The sequence below is a fragment of the Callithrix jacchus genome, chromosome 8 (assembly GCF_049354715.1).
Source record: "Callithrix jacchus isolate 240 chromosome 8, calJac240_pri, whole genome shotgun sequence".
Lineage (NCBI taxonomy): Eukaryota > Metazoa > Chordata > Mammalia > Primates > Cebidae > Callithrix > Callithrix jacchus.
Window position 1 is genome coordinate 70,339,090 of NC_133509.1, and position 15,076 is coordinate 70,354,165.

Consider the following 15,076-nt stretch of genomic DNA (forward strand, 5'->3'; position numbering starts at 1 on the left):
GGTGTGAGCCACGTGCCCAGCCTCAAAATACAATTTAAAAAAGTAACTAAAAAAACTAACAGATTTTTGAATCTTGGAAAGAAATAAAGAAACTATTCATTGTAAATAAACCCAAGTTAAAAGTAAATATCAATTAATTTCTTACAATGCTCTAAGGTTCAACAGAAGATTTCAAAATAAAGTGAAATAGTAACAACACATAGATAGCACTTTAAATTCTTTTATGTATTATCATATCCTATGAATATTCATAATAATTTTTTGGCAGGGACAGGGTCTTACTCTGTCACCCAGGTAGAGTACAGTTGGCATGATTACACTTCACTGCAGCCTCAACGTCCTGAGTTCAAGCAATCCTCCCACCCGAGCCTCCAAAAGTACCCAGGACCCAGGTATCTCCTCACCACCACACCTAGCTAACTTTTTAATTTTTTTGTAGAGATATAGTCTTGTTATGTTGCCCAGGCTGGTCTCAAACTGGACCCGAAGCAATCCTCCTGTCTTGATCTCAAAGTGTCAGAATTACAGGCGTGAGCCATAACACCCGGCACAATAACTCTTTAGTGATGTCTTACCTATGTGATTTTTTTCCAAGACTCTCTTTTGTTCTGCAATTCCAAAAAGAAAAGGATAGAAGCCTTTCCTCTCTATTCCCTTGGATTCTCTTCATTTCTCTTTTATGGAAAGAACAATGTTTCAAATGTCTTATTGTCTTTCTTCCAGGAGTAGTCTAGCATCTTTAGAATAGGAACTGTGTCTACCTCAGGATTTCTAAATATTGGCACAATGCTGAGCAAACAGTATGTACTCAAATGTGTCTTATTACTAACAAAATACATTATTTTTACTTTATTATATTCAGTTCATACAATATAAGAAGTGTTACCTTGGAAAAGACTGCATAACCTACTGAAAGGCAAAATAGCACTCCCTCATCTTGACTGGAATTAGAATACGCAGATTTCACTCCTGTCTGCAATACTTACTATTTGTGTGACTTTTCTCAGAACTGGACAAAATAATAATGCTTAACACAAACTGAATGTTTTCTAAACAATGCACACTATTCTCTGCACCTCACAGAAACTAATTCCTATAATCTAGATAGCAATACTATGAAATTAGTACCATTATCATCTCCATTTTATAGATGAGAAAATTTAGGCACAGAGAGTCTCAGAAACTTAGCTCATGAAGTACAGTCAGGATTTAAACACCAGGAACCCTAGATCTATTCAGCCTCCAATGTAATACATCTGTAAGAAAAGAATGCTAAATATTTATTTATTAATCTGCCTATAAGAATAATAGTCATCAAACACTAAATATATTTTATCGAATGTCAAAATAAAAACACATACAATTGAAATAAAGAGGAAAGGTGTTCTATTTTTCCTACAGAGTAATTTAAAGAATTATGAAATTAGAATAAAATAGGCTTGGGCTGAGCAAGGTAGTTGACATCTGCAATCCCAGTACACACACAGTAGGCTGAAGTGGGATGGCTGTTTGAGGCTAAGAGTTTGATACCAGCCTGGGCAACACACTGAGACCCCATTTCAACAGAATTAAAAAATTAGCCAGGCATGGTGGCATGTGCCTGTAGTCCCAGCAACTCTGGAAACTAAGTTGGGGGAATTCCTTGAGCCTAGGAATTTAAGTTAAGTTGCAGTGTACAATTATTGAGCCAGTGCACTCCAGCCTAGGAAACAGAGCAAGATCTTGTCACCAAAATAATAATAATAATAATAATAACAATAACAATGAAAGAATGAAATAGACTGCTATAATTACCTCTAAATTTCCTAAAATTAACATTTCAAAAAAACAATGGTCTAGGAGAAAGAAGAAAATAAGAACAATAACAAAGCAAACCAAAAACACAACAAAAGCAAACATGAACCAACTCAAGATTTTGTGACATATTAGGAGTCAAAATATTCTCTCTCAATTTCCTTCCCATAAGGCATGCTAACAAAGTCTGGAAATTATGTACTTGTTAATGCTAATAAAAATGACCAAAATTAGGCTAATTTCTTTATTTACTCCATATCTATTTGTAATGAACTTTTTAGCAAATAAAAACTCCTCTATGAAATATTTTTGACCACCAATTTACAATATTTACATGGTAGGGAAGAAACACAGAAAAGATAAATAAAATACAATGAGAAGGTTTCACTTATTTAAAAACAACTCTCTCTCCAAAACAATAACACAGAAGAAAAAAATGGAAAAGGAAGAAAATCCAAAAATAAAGAGATTATGGGAAAAAATTTCAACCAATTTTAAATCTCAATACCAAATCCTGTCCTTTCCAAAAAGGTATACTTAACCCATTCTGTTTCTCTTTCTATGAATGCCTCCATTACTCGGTCAGTTCTATATATGTCCTATGAGCTAGTATTACTCTCTTACAGAAATGGAGGCTCTTTAGGAGTAGCAAGCATGCCTCACCTTCTTTTATAACCTTTCAAAATTTAATCTAGGAGTGCTTTGCATAATGCTGAGCTGATGTTCAGTGCTTTAAAAAAAAAGTTTAAAGGTTCCAAAATTTACCTTATTTTTAGAAATAATTTTATTTGATGGCCGGGCACAGTGGCTCACGCCTGTAGTTCCAGCAATTTGGGAGGCTGAGGTGGGCAGATGACCTGAGGTCAGCAGTTTGAGACCAGCCTGACCAACATGGAGAAACCTCGTCTCTACTAAAAATATGAAAAAATTAGCAGGGCATGGTGGTGTATGCCTGTAATTCGAGTTACTGGGAGGCTGAGACAGGAGAATCACTTGAACCCAGGAGGCAGAGGTTGCAGTGAGCTGAGATCGCGCCACTGCACTCCAGCCTGGGCAACAAAAGTGAGACCCCATCTAAAAAAAAAAAAAAAAAAAAGAAGAAGAAGAAATTATTCCATTTGATTTGAAATGTTTTTGAACTAGTATTTCCTTAAAGAAATCAAGTAAGTATTTCACCACAAATTCAGACTGAGGTTTCTAAGATTTTAAAAACCTGACTCAGGCTTAGGAATGCTTTGTAGACCTTTGGGAGTAGTCATTTTAAGTAGCAAAATAATTCTGGACTCCATTTAATTTCCATGAATAAAATTTCTCAGATATTTCTTTAGGCTCCTTTTATGATGTGTTTTAAAAACTTTATCATAAAACATTTACTTTCTACTACCTATTTTTAAGACATTTAAGCACCATAGCACACATGTAATTTAAAATTTCAAAGGTCAGAAGTCAGTTTTCCTGACCTAAAAGTTCAGATATTAAATATTTCCCTATGAAAGGTATCACATACCCAAGCTGGGAGATTAAATATTCAACAAGTTTTACAGTATCATCATTCTTCTTTCCCCATTAAAAAAAAAGAAATCTCATTTACAACTCTTTTGCAAATGATAGCACCACAATATACTACCTGTGAAGTGTATCACAAGCAAGCTGCTTCTAATAACATTATTGTTGTTAGAAATAATATATATAAGTAATATAGAATATAGAAATAATTCTAATAAAGTATCAAACATTGTAAGTTACTGTCTTATTGTCTTAAAATAATAATAATGAGAACAGATCCACCAACATGGCAAACTGTCCTAACACAAACTACTCTCTCACTGTAAACACACAGAAATGCTGAATAAAAATAAGTAATACAACTAATTTAATACCAACCTCAAAAAATGAATGGGGAGAAAGAGAGGAAGTTAAGGAAAGAGAGGAAAACAGGAATGGAGAAAGCAGGATGGAGGAAGAGGGGACACGGGGAAAAAAGAGGAAGATGAGAAGTGAGATGGAGAAAAGGAAACAATGAGGCTGAAAGGGAAATATGGAGGAGAGGGGATGAGGAAGTAAGGGAGGGAGGAAGGGGAGTGGATAAAGAGAAAAACAAAAGAAATGCAGCATATAATATAAGTAATACAAAGTAAAGCACAAATAAGTAGAAAGCAGAAAGAAAATACAGAAGAGAAAGAGAGAAGATGACAGGAAGAGAGGAGAAAGCAGCAGCAGGGAGGGAGGTTAAAAAAACATTAAAATGCTGGTTAACTGATAAATAATTCCTAACAAGGCTCTAAAAAGGGGAAGATATATGAGGAGGGGAGAAGAAACTGGAAAAGGGATGGAAGGATGAAAGGTTCAAGGGAAGGAAATGAAAAATAGTAAACTGAGGGACAGAACTAGGCCAGGTGCAGTGGCTCATGCCCATAATCCCAGAACTTTGGGAGGCTGAGGCAGGCGGATCACCTGAGGTCAGGAGTTCAAGACCAGCCTGGCCAACATGGTGAAACCCTGCCTCTACTAAAAATATAAAACTTAGTCAGATGTGGTAGTGGGCGTTTATAGTCCCAGCTACTCAGAAGGCTGAGGCAGGAGAATTGCTTGAACCCAGGAGGCAGAGGCTGCAGTGAGCTGAGACTGTGCCACTGCACTATAGCCTGAGGGATAGAGTGAGAGGAAGGAAGGGAGGGAGGGAGAGAGGAAAAAAAAACAGACAGAACTAAAGCTATTAGCCAGGTGCACTGGTTCATGCCTCTAATCCCAGAACTGTGGGAGACCAAGGTAAGATGATCGCCCAGGGCAAGGAGTTTAAGACCAGTCTGGACAATATACAAAGACTCCATCTCTACAAAAAGTTTAAAAATTAGTTGGGTGTGGTGGTGTGCACCTATAGTCTCAGCTATTCAGGAGACTCAGGAAGGAGGATGTCATGAGCTATGACTGTGCCACTGTACTCCAGCCCAGGTTGCTCACACCTGTAATCCCCGCACCAAAGAGGCCAAGGTAGGTGGATCGCCTGAGCTCAGGAGTTCAAGACCAGCATGGGCAACATGGCAAAACTCCCGTCTCTACAAAAAATACGAAAAAAGTAGCTGGGCATGGTGGCATGTGCCTGTAGTTCCAGCTATGTAGGAGGCTAAGGAGTGGGAGGATTACTTGAGCCAAGGAGGTCGAGGCTGCAGTGAGCTGAGATCACTCCACTGCTCTTTAGCCTGAGTGACAAAGTGAGACCCTATCTCAAAAAATATATATGCATATGCTAATACATCTAAATCTTGAGCCACCATTCCATGACCTTTCCTGAAACTCAGGCTTACACTATCTACCCAATTACATTTTCCACAGATATCTCATATTCAGCTTTTCCCCTAAATGAATCCATCATCTCTTCGCATATCTTCTCTTGCTTCTACATTCCCATATGAGGTTGGCAGTACCACCTAGCTGGCTCACTTTTTTTTAAGACCCCTCTATCGCCCGGGCTGGAGTGCAGTGGTACAATCTTTGCTCACTGTAGTCTCAACCTCCCGGGCTCAAATGATCCTCCCATCCCAGACTCCCAAAAGTCACTGGGACTACTGTGTATGCCACCATCGTCAGCTAATTTTTGTCTTTTTTTTTTTTTTTGTAGAGATGGGATTTTACCATATTGCCCAAGCCAGTCTCAAACTCTTGATTTCAAGCAATCCTCTGTCTCAGCCTCCCAAAGTGTTGGGATTACAGGTATGTGCCACTGCACTTGGCCACCACCTATCTTTTTTTTTGAGACGGAGTTTCGCTCTTGTTACCCAGGCTGGAGTGCAATGGCGTGATCTTGGCTCACCGCAACCTCCGCCTCCTGGGTTCAGGCAATTCTCCTGCCTCAGCCTCCCGAGTGGCTGGGATTACAGGCACACGCCACCATGCCCAGCTAATTTTTTGTATCTTTAGTAGAGACGGGGTTTCACCATTTTGACCAGGATGGTCTCGATCTGTTGACCTCGTGATCCACCCACCTCGGCCTCCCAGAGTGCTGGGATTACAGGCTTGAGCCGCCGTGCCCGGCCGGCCACAACCTATCTTAAGCCAGAGATTCTTTTCAGACTCATCCCCCTCTCCTTTCATCTTTCATTACTCCACCACACTCCTACCCCTCAACAAATCACTAATATTTTTTGCCAAGTTTACCTTTCTAAATAGCTAGCTAATACATTTCTTTCTCTCTATCCCCACTGATGCTTGGTTTAGTACCTCCAAGGTCTCTTTCATTAATTATATCACACTGTTACTATAATGATTTAACCAAACGTAAGTCCAACTACATGCATTACTGACCTGCTTAAAACACTTAAAGATTTCCCAGTACATACAGGATAAAGCCTAAGTTTCTTCTTGTGACACACAAGCCATATTCTTCTCTAATTTCTTACTGGAGAAGAATGGGATTGAGGCTTTCAAAGTCTCATTCTCAGAAAACTGTCATTATTTGACTTGTCTACCTGTTCCTAGGAAAACCTTCGCTTGCAAAACTTGCCTCAATTTCACTTAACTTGGCATTAACCCAGTACAATAGCCTTTCTCCTGGAAATATCTGTCTAAAACAACAGGTGACAAATGTCAAATTTTCAACAATAAAATTATAAAACATGTAAGTCCAGGTACAGTGGCTCACGTTTGTAGTACAGCACTTTAGGAGGCCAAGACAGGAGTCAGAGACCAGCCTGGGTAACAAACTGGGACTCCCATCTTTACGAAAAAAATAAAAAATAAAAAATAAATTTACGGTTTTGGGGAGCTGGACGCGGGGTGGCTCACATCTGTAATCACAGAATTTTGAGAGGCCAAGGCGGGTGGATCACTTTAGGTCAGGAGTTTGAGACCAGCCTGGCCAACATGGAGAAATCCTGTTTCTACTAAAAATACAAAATTAGCCAGATGTAATTATTAGCCAGATGAAATTACAGGTGCACGCCTGTAATTCCAGCTACTTGGGAGGCTGCAGCAGGAAAATCACTTGAACCCGGGAGGCGGAGGTTGCGGTAAGCCGAGATTGCGCCATTGCACTCTAGCCTGGGCAACAAGAGTGAAAACTCCATCTCAAAAATAAATAAATAAATTAATTAATTAATTAACTTAAAAGATATGCAAAGAAACAGGAAAGCATGTTCCATATACTTTAAAAGTATGTCCCATATATAAAGAGTGGTCACGGAAACTATCCCCCAGAGGAAGCACAGACACTAGACTTACCAGACAAACACAATAAATCATCTATTTTAAATATGTCAAAAAACATAAAGAAAACCGTGTCTAAAGATCTAAAGGTAAGTGTGAGATGTTATCTCACCAAGTAGAAAATATCAGTAATAAGATAAAAATTATTTTTTCAAAAAAGAGACAAAAAGAAAGAACTTGAAAAGCATAATAAGTAAAATGAAAAATTCACTAAAAGAGCTCAATGGTACACAAACTGACAAAACAAAAGATCAGCAAACCTGAAAATACATTCATAGAGATTACAACTGTCTCTCCCTAATCTGCCAAACAGTCAAGACACCGCGGAGATGCCTGAAACTGTAGATAGAACAAATCCTATATATTCTATGCTTTTGACTAAACATACATACCTATAAAAAGGTTAACTTATAAATTAGGTACAGTAAGAGAGTAACACAAATAATAAAATATAATAATTACAACAATATACTGTAATGAAAATTATGTGAATTTGGCATCTCTCACTTTCAAAATACCATGATATCTTTGGACCATAGTTGACTGTGTATAACTAAAACTACGGAAAATAAAACCACAGACTGGGGGGACTATTGTATTCAGCCTGAAGAACACAACCAAAAAAAAAAAAAAAATGAAGAAAAATGAACACAGCCTCAGAAACCTTAGGGTCACCATCAACATACCATCAAGCATACCAATACACACATTGACTCAGATGGAGAGAAAGAGGCAAAGAGGAAATTTCAAAAAATAATGGCTGAAAACTTCCCAAATTTGATGAAAAACTTATCTACACATTAAAGTAACTCAGTAAATTCCAAGTAGAATAAACTCAGAGGCCCCACCCTAGACACATCATAATACACCTGCTGAAAGAGAATCCTGAAAGCAGCATTATATCACTTAACAAAGAAGTCTCAATAAGAAAAAACAGTTGATTCCTCAATAAAAAACAGGGAGGCCAGAGGCAGTGAGATAACATCAAGAGCTGAAAGAAGACTGGCAACCAGCAATTCTACATTCAGCAAAATTATCTTTAAGTAATTAAGATGAAATTCAGACAAGCCCAGGTGTAGAAAAACTGAAAGTATGTGTTGCTAGTAGGCTGGCCTTGAAAGAAAGACTAAAGGGAGCTCATTAAGCTGAAATAAAAATAACTCAAGAGAATTCAGATGTGTTTTTTGTTTATATGTTTTTCCTCCATATTGACTTAAATCACAACTGTGTAAAGCAATAATTATAAATCTGTGGGTAATGCATAAAGATGTAATTTGTATGACAATAACAACACAAAAGTGGATGAGAAAATGCAGCTACCCAAAAATAAGATTTTGGACCAGGCACAGTGGCTCATGCCTGTAATCCTAGCACTTTGGGAGGCTGAGACAAGTAGCTCTCTTGAGGTCAGGCATTCGAGACCAGCCTGGGCAACATGACAAAACCCTGTCTCTACAAATATTTCAAAAATTAGCCAGATGTGGTGGTACATGTAATTATGCCACTGCACTCCAGCCTGGGTGTCAGATTGAGACCCTGTTTCAAAAAACAAACAACGCAACAATAAACCAACAAAAGCAAGATATCTGTATATGATAAAAATGAAATTACCATTAATCCAAACTAGATTGTTATCAAGTAGGATACTGAATGTCATCTCTATAGATGCCAATAACAAAATAACTCAAAAGTTATAGTACAATTTTTACAAATCTAACAGGGAAGTAAAATGGTCCACCAAAACCATCTAACACAAAAAAAGGCAATAATGACTAATAGAAGAAAAACAACCACATAAGGCATATAGAAAACAAACAGCACAATCCCAGATATAAATCCTACTTTAACAGTTATTTATTTAAATGTATGTGAACTAAATACTCCATAGCAATCTCAACCTTTGGAGAAAAAAACAGTAAATAAAAAATAAATGAATAAATACTCAAATCTAAAGGCAGAAATTATATCACAGAGTATGTTATAGATGGGAAAAAAAAGAAGAGATTGATAGAATGCATTAAAAATATTTTTAAAAATAACTCAACCAGGCTGAGTGTGGTGGCTCACGCCTGTAATTCCTGAACTTTGGGAGGCCAAGGCAGGCAGATCACCTGAGGTCAGGAGATCGAGACGAGCCTGACCAACACGGTGAAACCCTGTCTCTACTAAAAATACAAAAATTAGCAGGGTACCTGTAATCCCAGCTATTCGGGAATCTGAGGCAGGAGAATCACTTGAACCTGGGAGGCAGAGGTTGCAGTGACCCAAGATGGCGCCACTGCACTCCAGCCTGGGTGACAGAGTGAGGCTCTCTTTCAAAAAAACAAAAACAAAAACAAAAACAAAAATAACCCAACTATACGCTGCCTGATGGGGCAATACTTTAAATTCAAAGACACTAAGTAAGTTGAAAGTAAAAGGATAAAAAACGGTCAAAAAACAAACAGCTGAAGTGGCTATACTAATATCTGACAAAATTGACTTTAAAACAAAAATTTACAAAAAAAAATTATTGCTAGAGAAGGACATTTTATAATGGTTAAAGGGGTAATCTTTTAAGAAGATATAACAAGTGTAAACATAAATGCACTTAATAACAGCACCCCCAACCCCAAAAAATGAAGCAGAAACTGACAGAATTGAAGGAATATACAGACAATTCAACAATGATAGTTTGAGTCAACACTCTACTTTCAATAATAAATTGAACTAGACAGAAGTGAAAATAGAAGACCTAAACAATACTTTAATGCAACCAGATCAAACAGACATCTATTGAATGCCCATCCAACAACAAAAGAATACAGTCTTTTCAAGTGCACATGGAATATCATCCAAACCAGACCATATGTAAGGCAATAAAATAAACTTCAATAACTTAAAAGGACTGAAGACAAAGTATGTTATCTGGCCACAATGGAATAAAACTAGAAATAAAGAACACACAGAAATTAAGAAAACTCAAAAATATGTGGAAATTTAGCAAAATACAACTAACTAGCCAATTGGTCAGAGAAAAAATCAAAGGAGGTATTAGAAAATCTTTGACATGAATATAAATGAAAACACAACATACCAAAACTTATGGCATGCAGCTAATTCAGTGCTTACAGAAAAATCTATAGCTTTAAATTGCTATAGGAGAAAGAAAGATCCGAAAAATCAACCTATGTTCCACTTTAGAAAGTAAGAACATTGGCTGGGTGCACTGGCTCATGTCTGCAATTCCAACAATTTGGGAGGCTGAGACAGGAGTCTCAATTGAGCCCAAAAGCTCAAGACCAGTCATGGCAACATAGTAAGACTCCGTCTCTACAAAGAAATTAAAAATTAGCCAGGTGTGCTCACACATACACACACACACAAAAAAATGAAAAATAAAAAACAGCAAACTAATCCTAAAGCACAAAGAACGAAATAAAGATTAGAAAGGACATAGATGAAACAGACACACACACACACAGATACAAAAATCAATGAAGCCAAAATTAGTTCTTTGAAAAACTCAACGAACTTTATAAACCATTAGCTAGACTGTCCAAAATGAAAAAGACATAAGATTCAAATCACAAAGGTGGACTGGAATATAATACATTACTACCAACCCTACAGAAATAAAAATATTGTAAGAGAATACAATGGGCAACTGTATGCTAGCAAATTAGACAGCCTATATGATGTGAACAAATTTGTAGAAAGTCACAAACCACCAAAACTAACTCAAGAAGAAATAAAAATTGTGAAACAATCTATAATGAACAAGAAGACTGAATTAGTAGGGGAGAAAAACTACTTCAAGGAAAAGCTTGGACTCAAATGGCTTATGGGTGAATCCTACCACCAACTATTCCAAAAAATAGTATACTTTCCAATAAATCATACAAAAACATTATAAGAAAAATATAGAACAATATCCCTTACGAATATGAAGATAAAAATCCACGGCCGGGTGTGGTGGCTCATGTCTGTAATCCCAGCACTTTGGGAGGCCGAGGTGGGTGGATCACGAGGTCAAGAGATTGAGACCATCCTGGTCAACATGGTGAAACCCTGTCTCTACTAAAAATACCAAAAAAAAAAAAATTTAGCTGGGCATGGTGGCATGTGCCTGTAATCCCAGCTACTCAGGAGGCTGCGGCAGGAGAACTGCCTGAACCCAGGAGGCGGAGGTTGCCATGAGCCGAGATTGCACCACTGCACTCCAGCCTGGGTAACAAGAGCGAAACTCCGTCTCAAAAAAAATCCTCAGCAAAATACCAGAAAACAGAATCCAGCTATATAGATATGTGAATGTCAAAATATATGTATTTATATAGTGAGATTTTGACATATGTATTTGATATATGTGTTTTGACATTCACATATATTTGATATATATATAAATCAAACAAAATATTTGATATATATGTATAATCAGAATGTATGTATGATTATACATTTTGACTAAGTGAGATTCATCCCAGAAGGCAAGGTTGGTTCAACATACAAAAATCAATCACTGTAATACCTTATGTTAACATAAACGTCAAAACTCACATGATAGTTTCAACAGTCATAGAAAAAACATCTGACAAAACCCAACATCATTTCATCCTAAACATACTCAAAAAACTAGGAAAAGAAAAGTATTTCTTAACTTGATAAAGGCCACAACTAACATCATGCTTAGTGATAAAAGATTGAAAGCTTTACCTCTAAAAGCATGAACAAGACAAGGATGTCTGTTTATTACTTTTATTTAATAATATACTGTAAATTCTAAGCAAGACAATTATGCAAGAAAAAGAAATAAAAGACATACATATTGTAAAGTCCAAATAATTACTATCTCTACTCATAAATGACATGATCTTGGATACTGAAAATCCTAAGGAATCCATCAAAAAATCCTAAAGCTCAACTATGTTGCAGAATACAAGATCAATATGAAAAATCAACTGTATTTCTATATACTGGCGATGAACAATCCAAAAGTGAAATTAAGCAAACAATTCCATTTACAAAAGTATAAAAAAGAATAAAATACTTAAATTTAACAAAAGAAGCATAAGACTTGCACACCGGAAACTAAAAAACAGTACTGAAAAAAAAAAAACAAAGACTAAAACAAATTGAGACATTCTGCATTCATGAATAAGACTGAATACTGTTAAGATAACAACAACCCCCAAATATACCTAGAAGATTCAATGTACTCTTTTTTTTTTTCCTTTTTCTTTTTTTGAGACAGAGTATCACTCTGTTGCCCAGGCTGGAGTGCAGTGATGCAATCTCAGCTCACTGCAACCTTCACCTCCCAGGTTCAAGAGAGTCTCCTGCCATAGCCTCCCAAGTAGCTGGGATTACAGGCATGTGCCACCACACCCAGATAGGTTTTGTAGTAGAGATGGGGTTTCATCATGTTGGCCAGTGTGGTCTCAAACTCCTGACCTCAGGTGAACCACCCACCTTGGCCTCCCAAAATGCTGGGATTACAGGTATGAGCAACCATGCCCGGTCTCAATGTACTTTTTACCAAAATCCTAACATAGTTTTTTGCAGAAACTGACAAGCTAATCCTAAAATTCAAAAGAAAACGCAAGTGACCCAGAATAGTCAAAACGATCTTTTTTTTTTTTTTGAAACAGAGTCTTGCTCTATTGCCTAGGCTGGAGTGCAGTGGTGTATTCACAGCTCACTGCAGCCTCTACCTCCCAGGCTTAAGCAATCCTCTCACCTCAGCCTCCTGAGTCCCTGGGACTACAGGTGTATGCCATCACACCCAACTAATTTTTTCAATTTTTTGTAGACAAAGGGGTCACCATATGTTGCCCAGGCCGGTCTCAAACTCCTGGACTCAAGTGATACTCCCACCTCTACTCTCAAAGTCCTCAGATTACAGGGATAAGCCACCAAGAACAATGATGGAGAACTGATATTTTCTAATTTCAAAACTTACTACAAAGCTACACTAATCAAACAGAATGTGGTAGTGGGATAAGGATAGACATATAGATGAATGGAACAATTGAGAGTCCAAAAATAAATCCTCACACTGATCATAAACTGATCATCGACAAGGGTACCAAACAACTCAATGAGAGAAAAAAAGTATTTTTAACAAATGGTTGACTTTTTTTCCATCATTGAGTCGTTTCGTACCCTACAAAAGTCTTTTCAACACATGGTTGAAAAGATGAAAGACTAAAAAATTTAACTCAAAATGGATCAAAAACCAAAACCTAAATGTAAAAACTAAAATTATAAAACTCAGAAGAAAACATGACTTTGAATCAGTCAATTCTTTCTTAGATAAAACACTAAATTCACAAACAACAAAAGAAAAAATAAATTTGCCTTCATCAAAATTCAAAACCTTTTTTGCTTCGGAAGACACTATCAAGAAAATGAGAAAATAACCTATAGAATGGAAGAAAATATTTGTAAACTGTATACCTGATTTTAAAACATTAGTATCTTGAATATAGAAAGAATTCTTACAATTGTTTAAAAAATTTAAAATAGTCAAAGGATTTGAATATACATTTCTCCTTAAGAAGATAAACAAATAGCCAATAAGCTCATGAAAAAATGTTTAACATCATTAGCCAGGAGGGAAATGCAAGGCAAAACCACAATAAGACACCACTTCCAACCCATTACATTAGCTATAATAAGGAAGACAGACAATATCAAATGTTGGCGATATGGGGAAATTTGCATCTTTGTACACTGCTGGTGAAAGTATGATGCCACTCTGGAAAACAGTGTGGCGGGTCCTGAAAAAGTTAAATATAGAGGTATCATATGGCCCAGTTATTCCATTCCTAGAACATTATATAACCAAAAATTGAAAATGTAAGCTCAGGCTGGGCAACATGGCAAAAGTGTCTCATCTCTATGGAAAGAGGAGAGGAGAGTCTCATCTCTATGGAAAGAGGAGAGGAGAGTCTCATCTCTTCGGAAAGGGAGGGAGGGGGGAATATATGCCCATACAAATGTTCATAACATCATTATTCATAATGGTCAAACAGTGGAAATAACCCAAATGTCCATCAGTTGATGAATGGATAGATGAATATGGTATAATCCGTACAATGAATATTACCTAGCCATAAAAAGCATCAAGTACCATTACATGCTACATTGGGATGGACCTTGAAAACATTATGCTAAGTGAAAGAAGCCAGACACAAAAGGCCATATATTTCTTATTCTGTTTATATGAAACATGCAGAAGAGTCAACCATAGAGACAGAAAGTACCTAATGGCTCCCGGGGGCAGAAAATAAAGAGAAATGGGGAATGACTGCTAAAAGGTATGAGTTTCTGGGGTTTTTTTTTTTTCTGTTTTGCTGATCTATTCCTTTTAGCTCATCTAATATTCAACCCCTTGACATCCTAATTTGTGAGATCTGCCAGAGTCTACCTTGGCTGACTGAATCTGAGAGCTATATCTTCTTGGCCAGTGTGAAAAGAATTAACTTAAAAAGGAATAGAAGAGCTCACAGAGATCAGACTGAGAAATGTTAATTTTTTCCTTAGTCTAGATATTACAAACTGTTATATCATCAAGTTACTGATATTTACTGCAAGTAAATGCATTACCTTCACATTTACACAGTTGAAGACTAGCTAGCTATTAGTATACCACTATTATAGAATATAAAATAATGTCTTTTTTAAATTGAGTAGTCTGATAATACAGGAGAGTAATCAAAATACAGTACCACCGGTCATGCATGGTGGTTCACAACTATAATCTCAACACTTTGGGAGGCTGAAGTGGGAGGACAGCTTGAGGCCAGGGGTTCGAGACCAGCCTGGGCAACAAAGCCAGACCTTATCTCTACAAGTAAGTAAATAAATAATAAAATAGTACTGCTAATATTCTGTACCTAGTTCTATACATCCAAAACAGATAATTTCTCATTCATAAAATCATTTACCTAACACTCAAAGACATTCTTCCGGATATGGAAAATAATTAAACATATAGTATCTGGATGTTTAAAATCTAAAATGGCTAACACAAATACAGTCAGACATTTTGTACACATTAAGTTTTTGCACAATGCAAATACTTTACACTATCAAGAAG

At 36.8% G+C, this 15,076-nt stretch overlaps 1 protein-coding gene across 22 annotated transcripts in view; it reads right to left on the bottom strand.

Annotated features, from left to right (window-relative positions):
- RALGAPA1 (Ral GTPase activating protein catalytic subunit alpha 1) overlaps positions 1-15,076 on the bottom strand; it is a 289,470-nt gene that overhangs the window by 247,569 nt on the left and 26,825 nt on the right. The window contains exon 1 of one of the 22 annotated variants that reach the window (XM_078334780.1): positions 7,683-7,707. The exons of the other annotated variants lie outside the window; for them this stretch is intronic. Coding sequence (XP_078190906.1) covers positions 7,683-7,692 — 10 coding nt within the window. The 5' untranslated portion in view covers positions 7,693-7,707. Of the gene's footprint in view, positions 1-7,682; positions 7,708-15,076 lie in introns of those variants that run through there. 22 annotated transcript variants of the gene reach the window in all.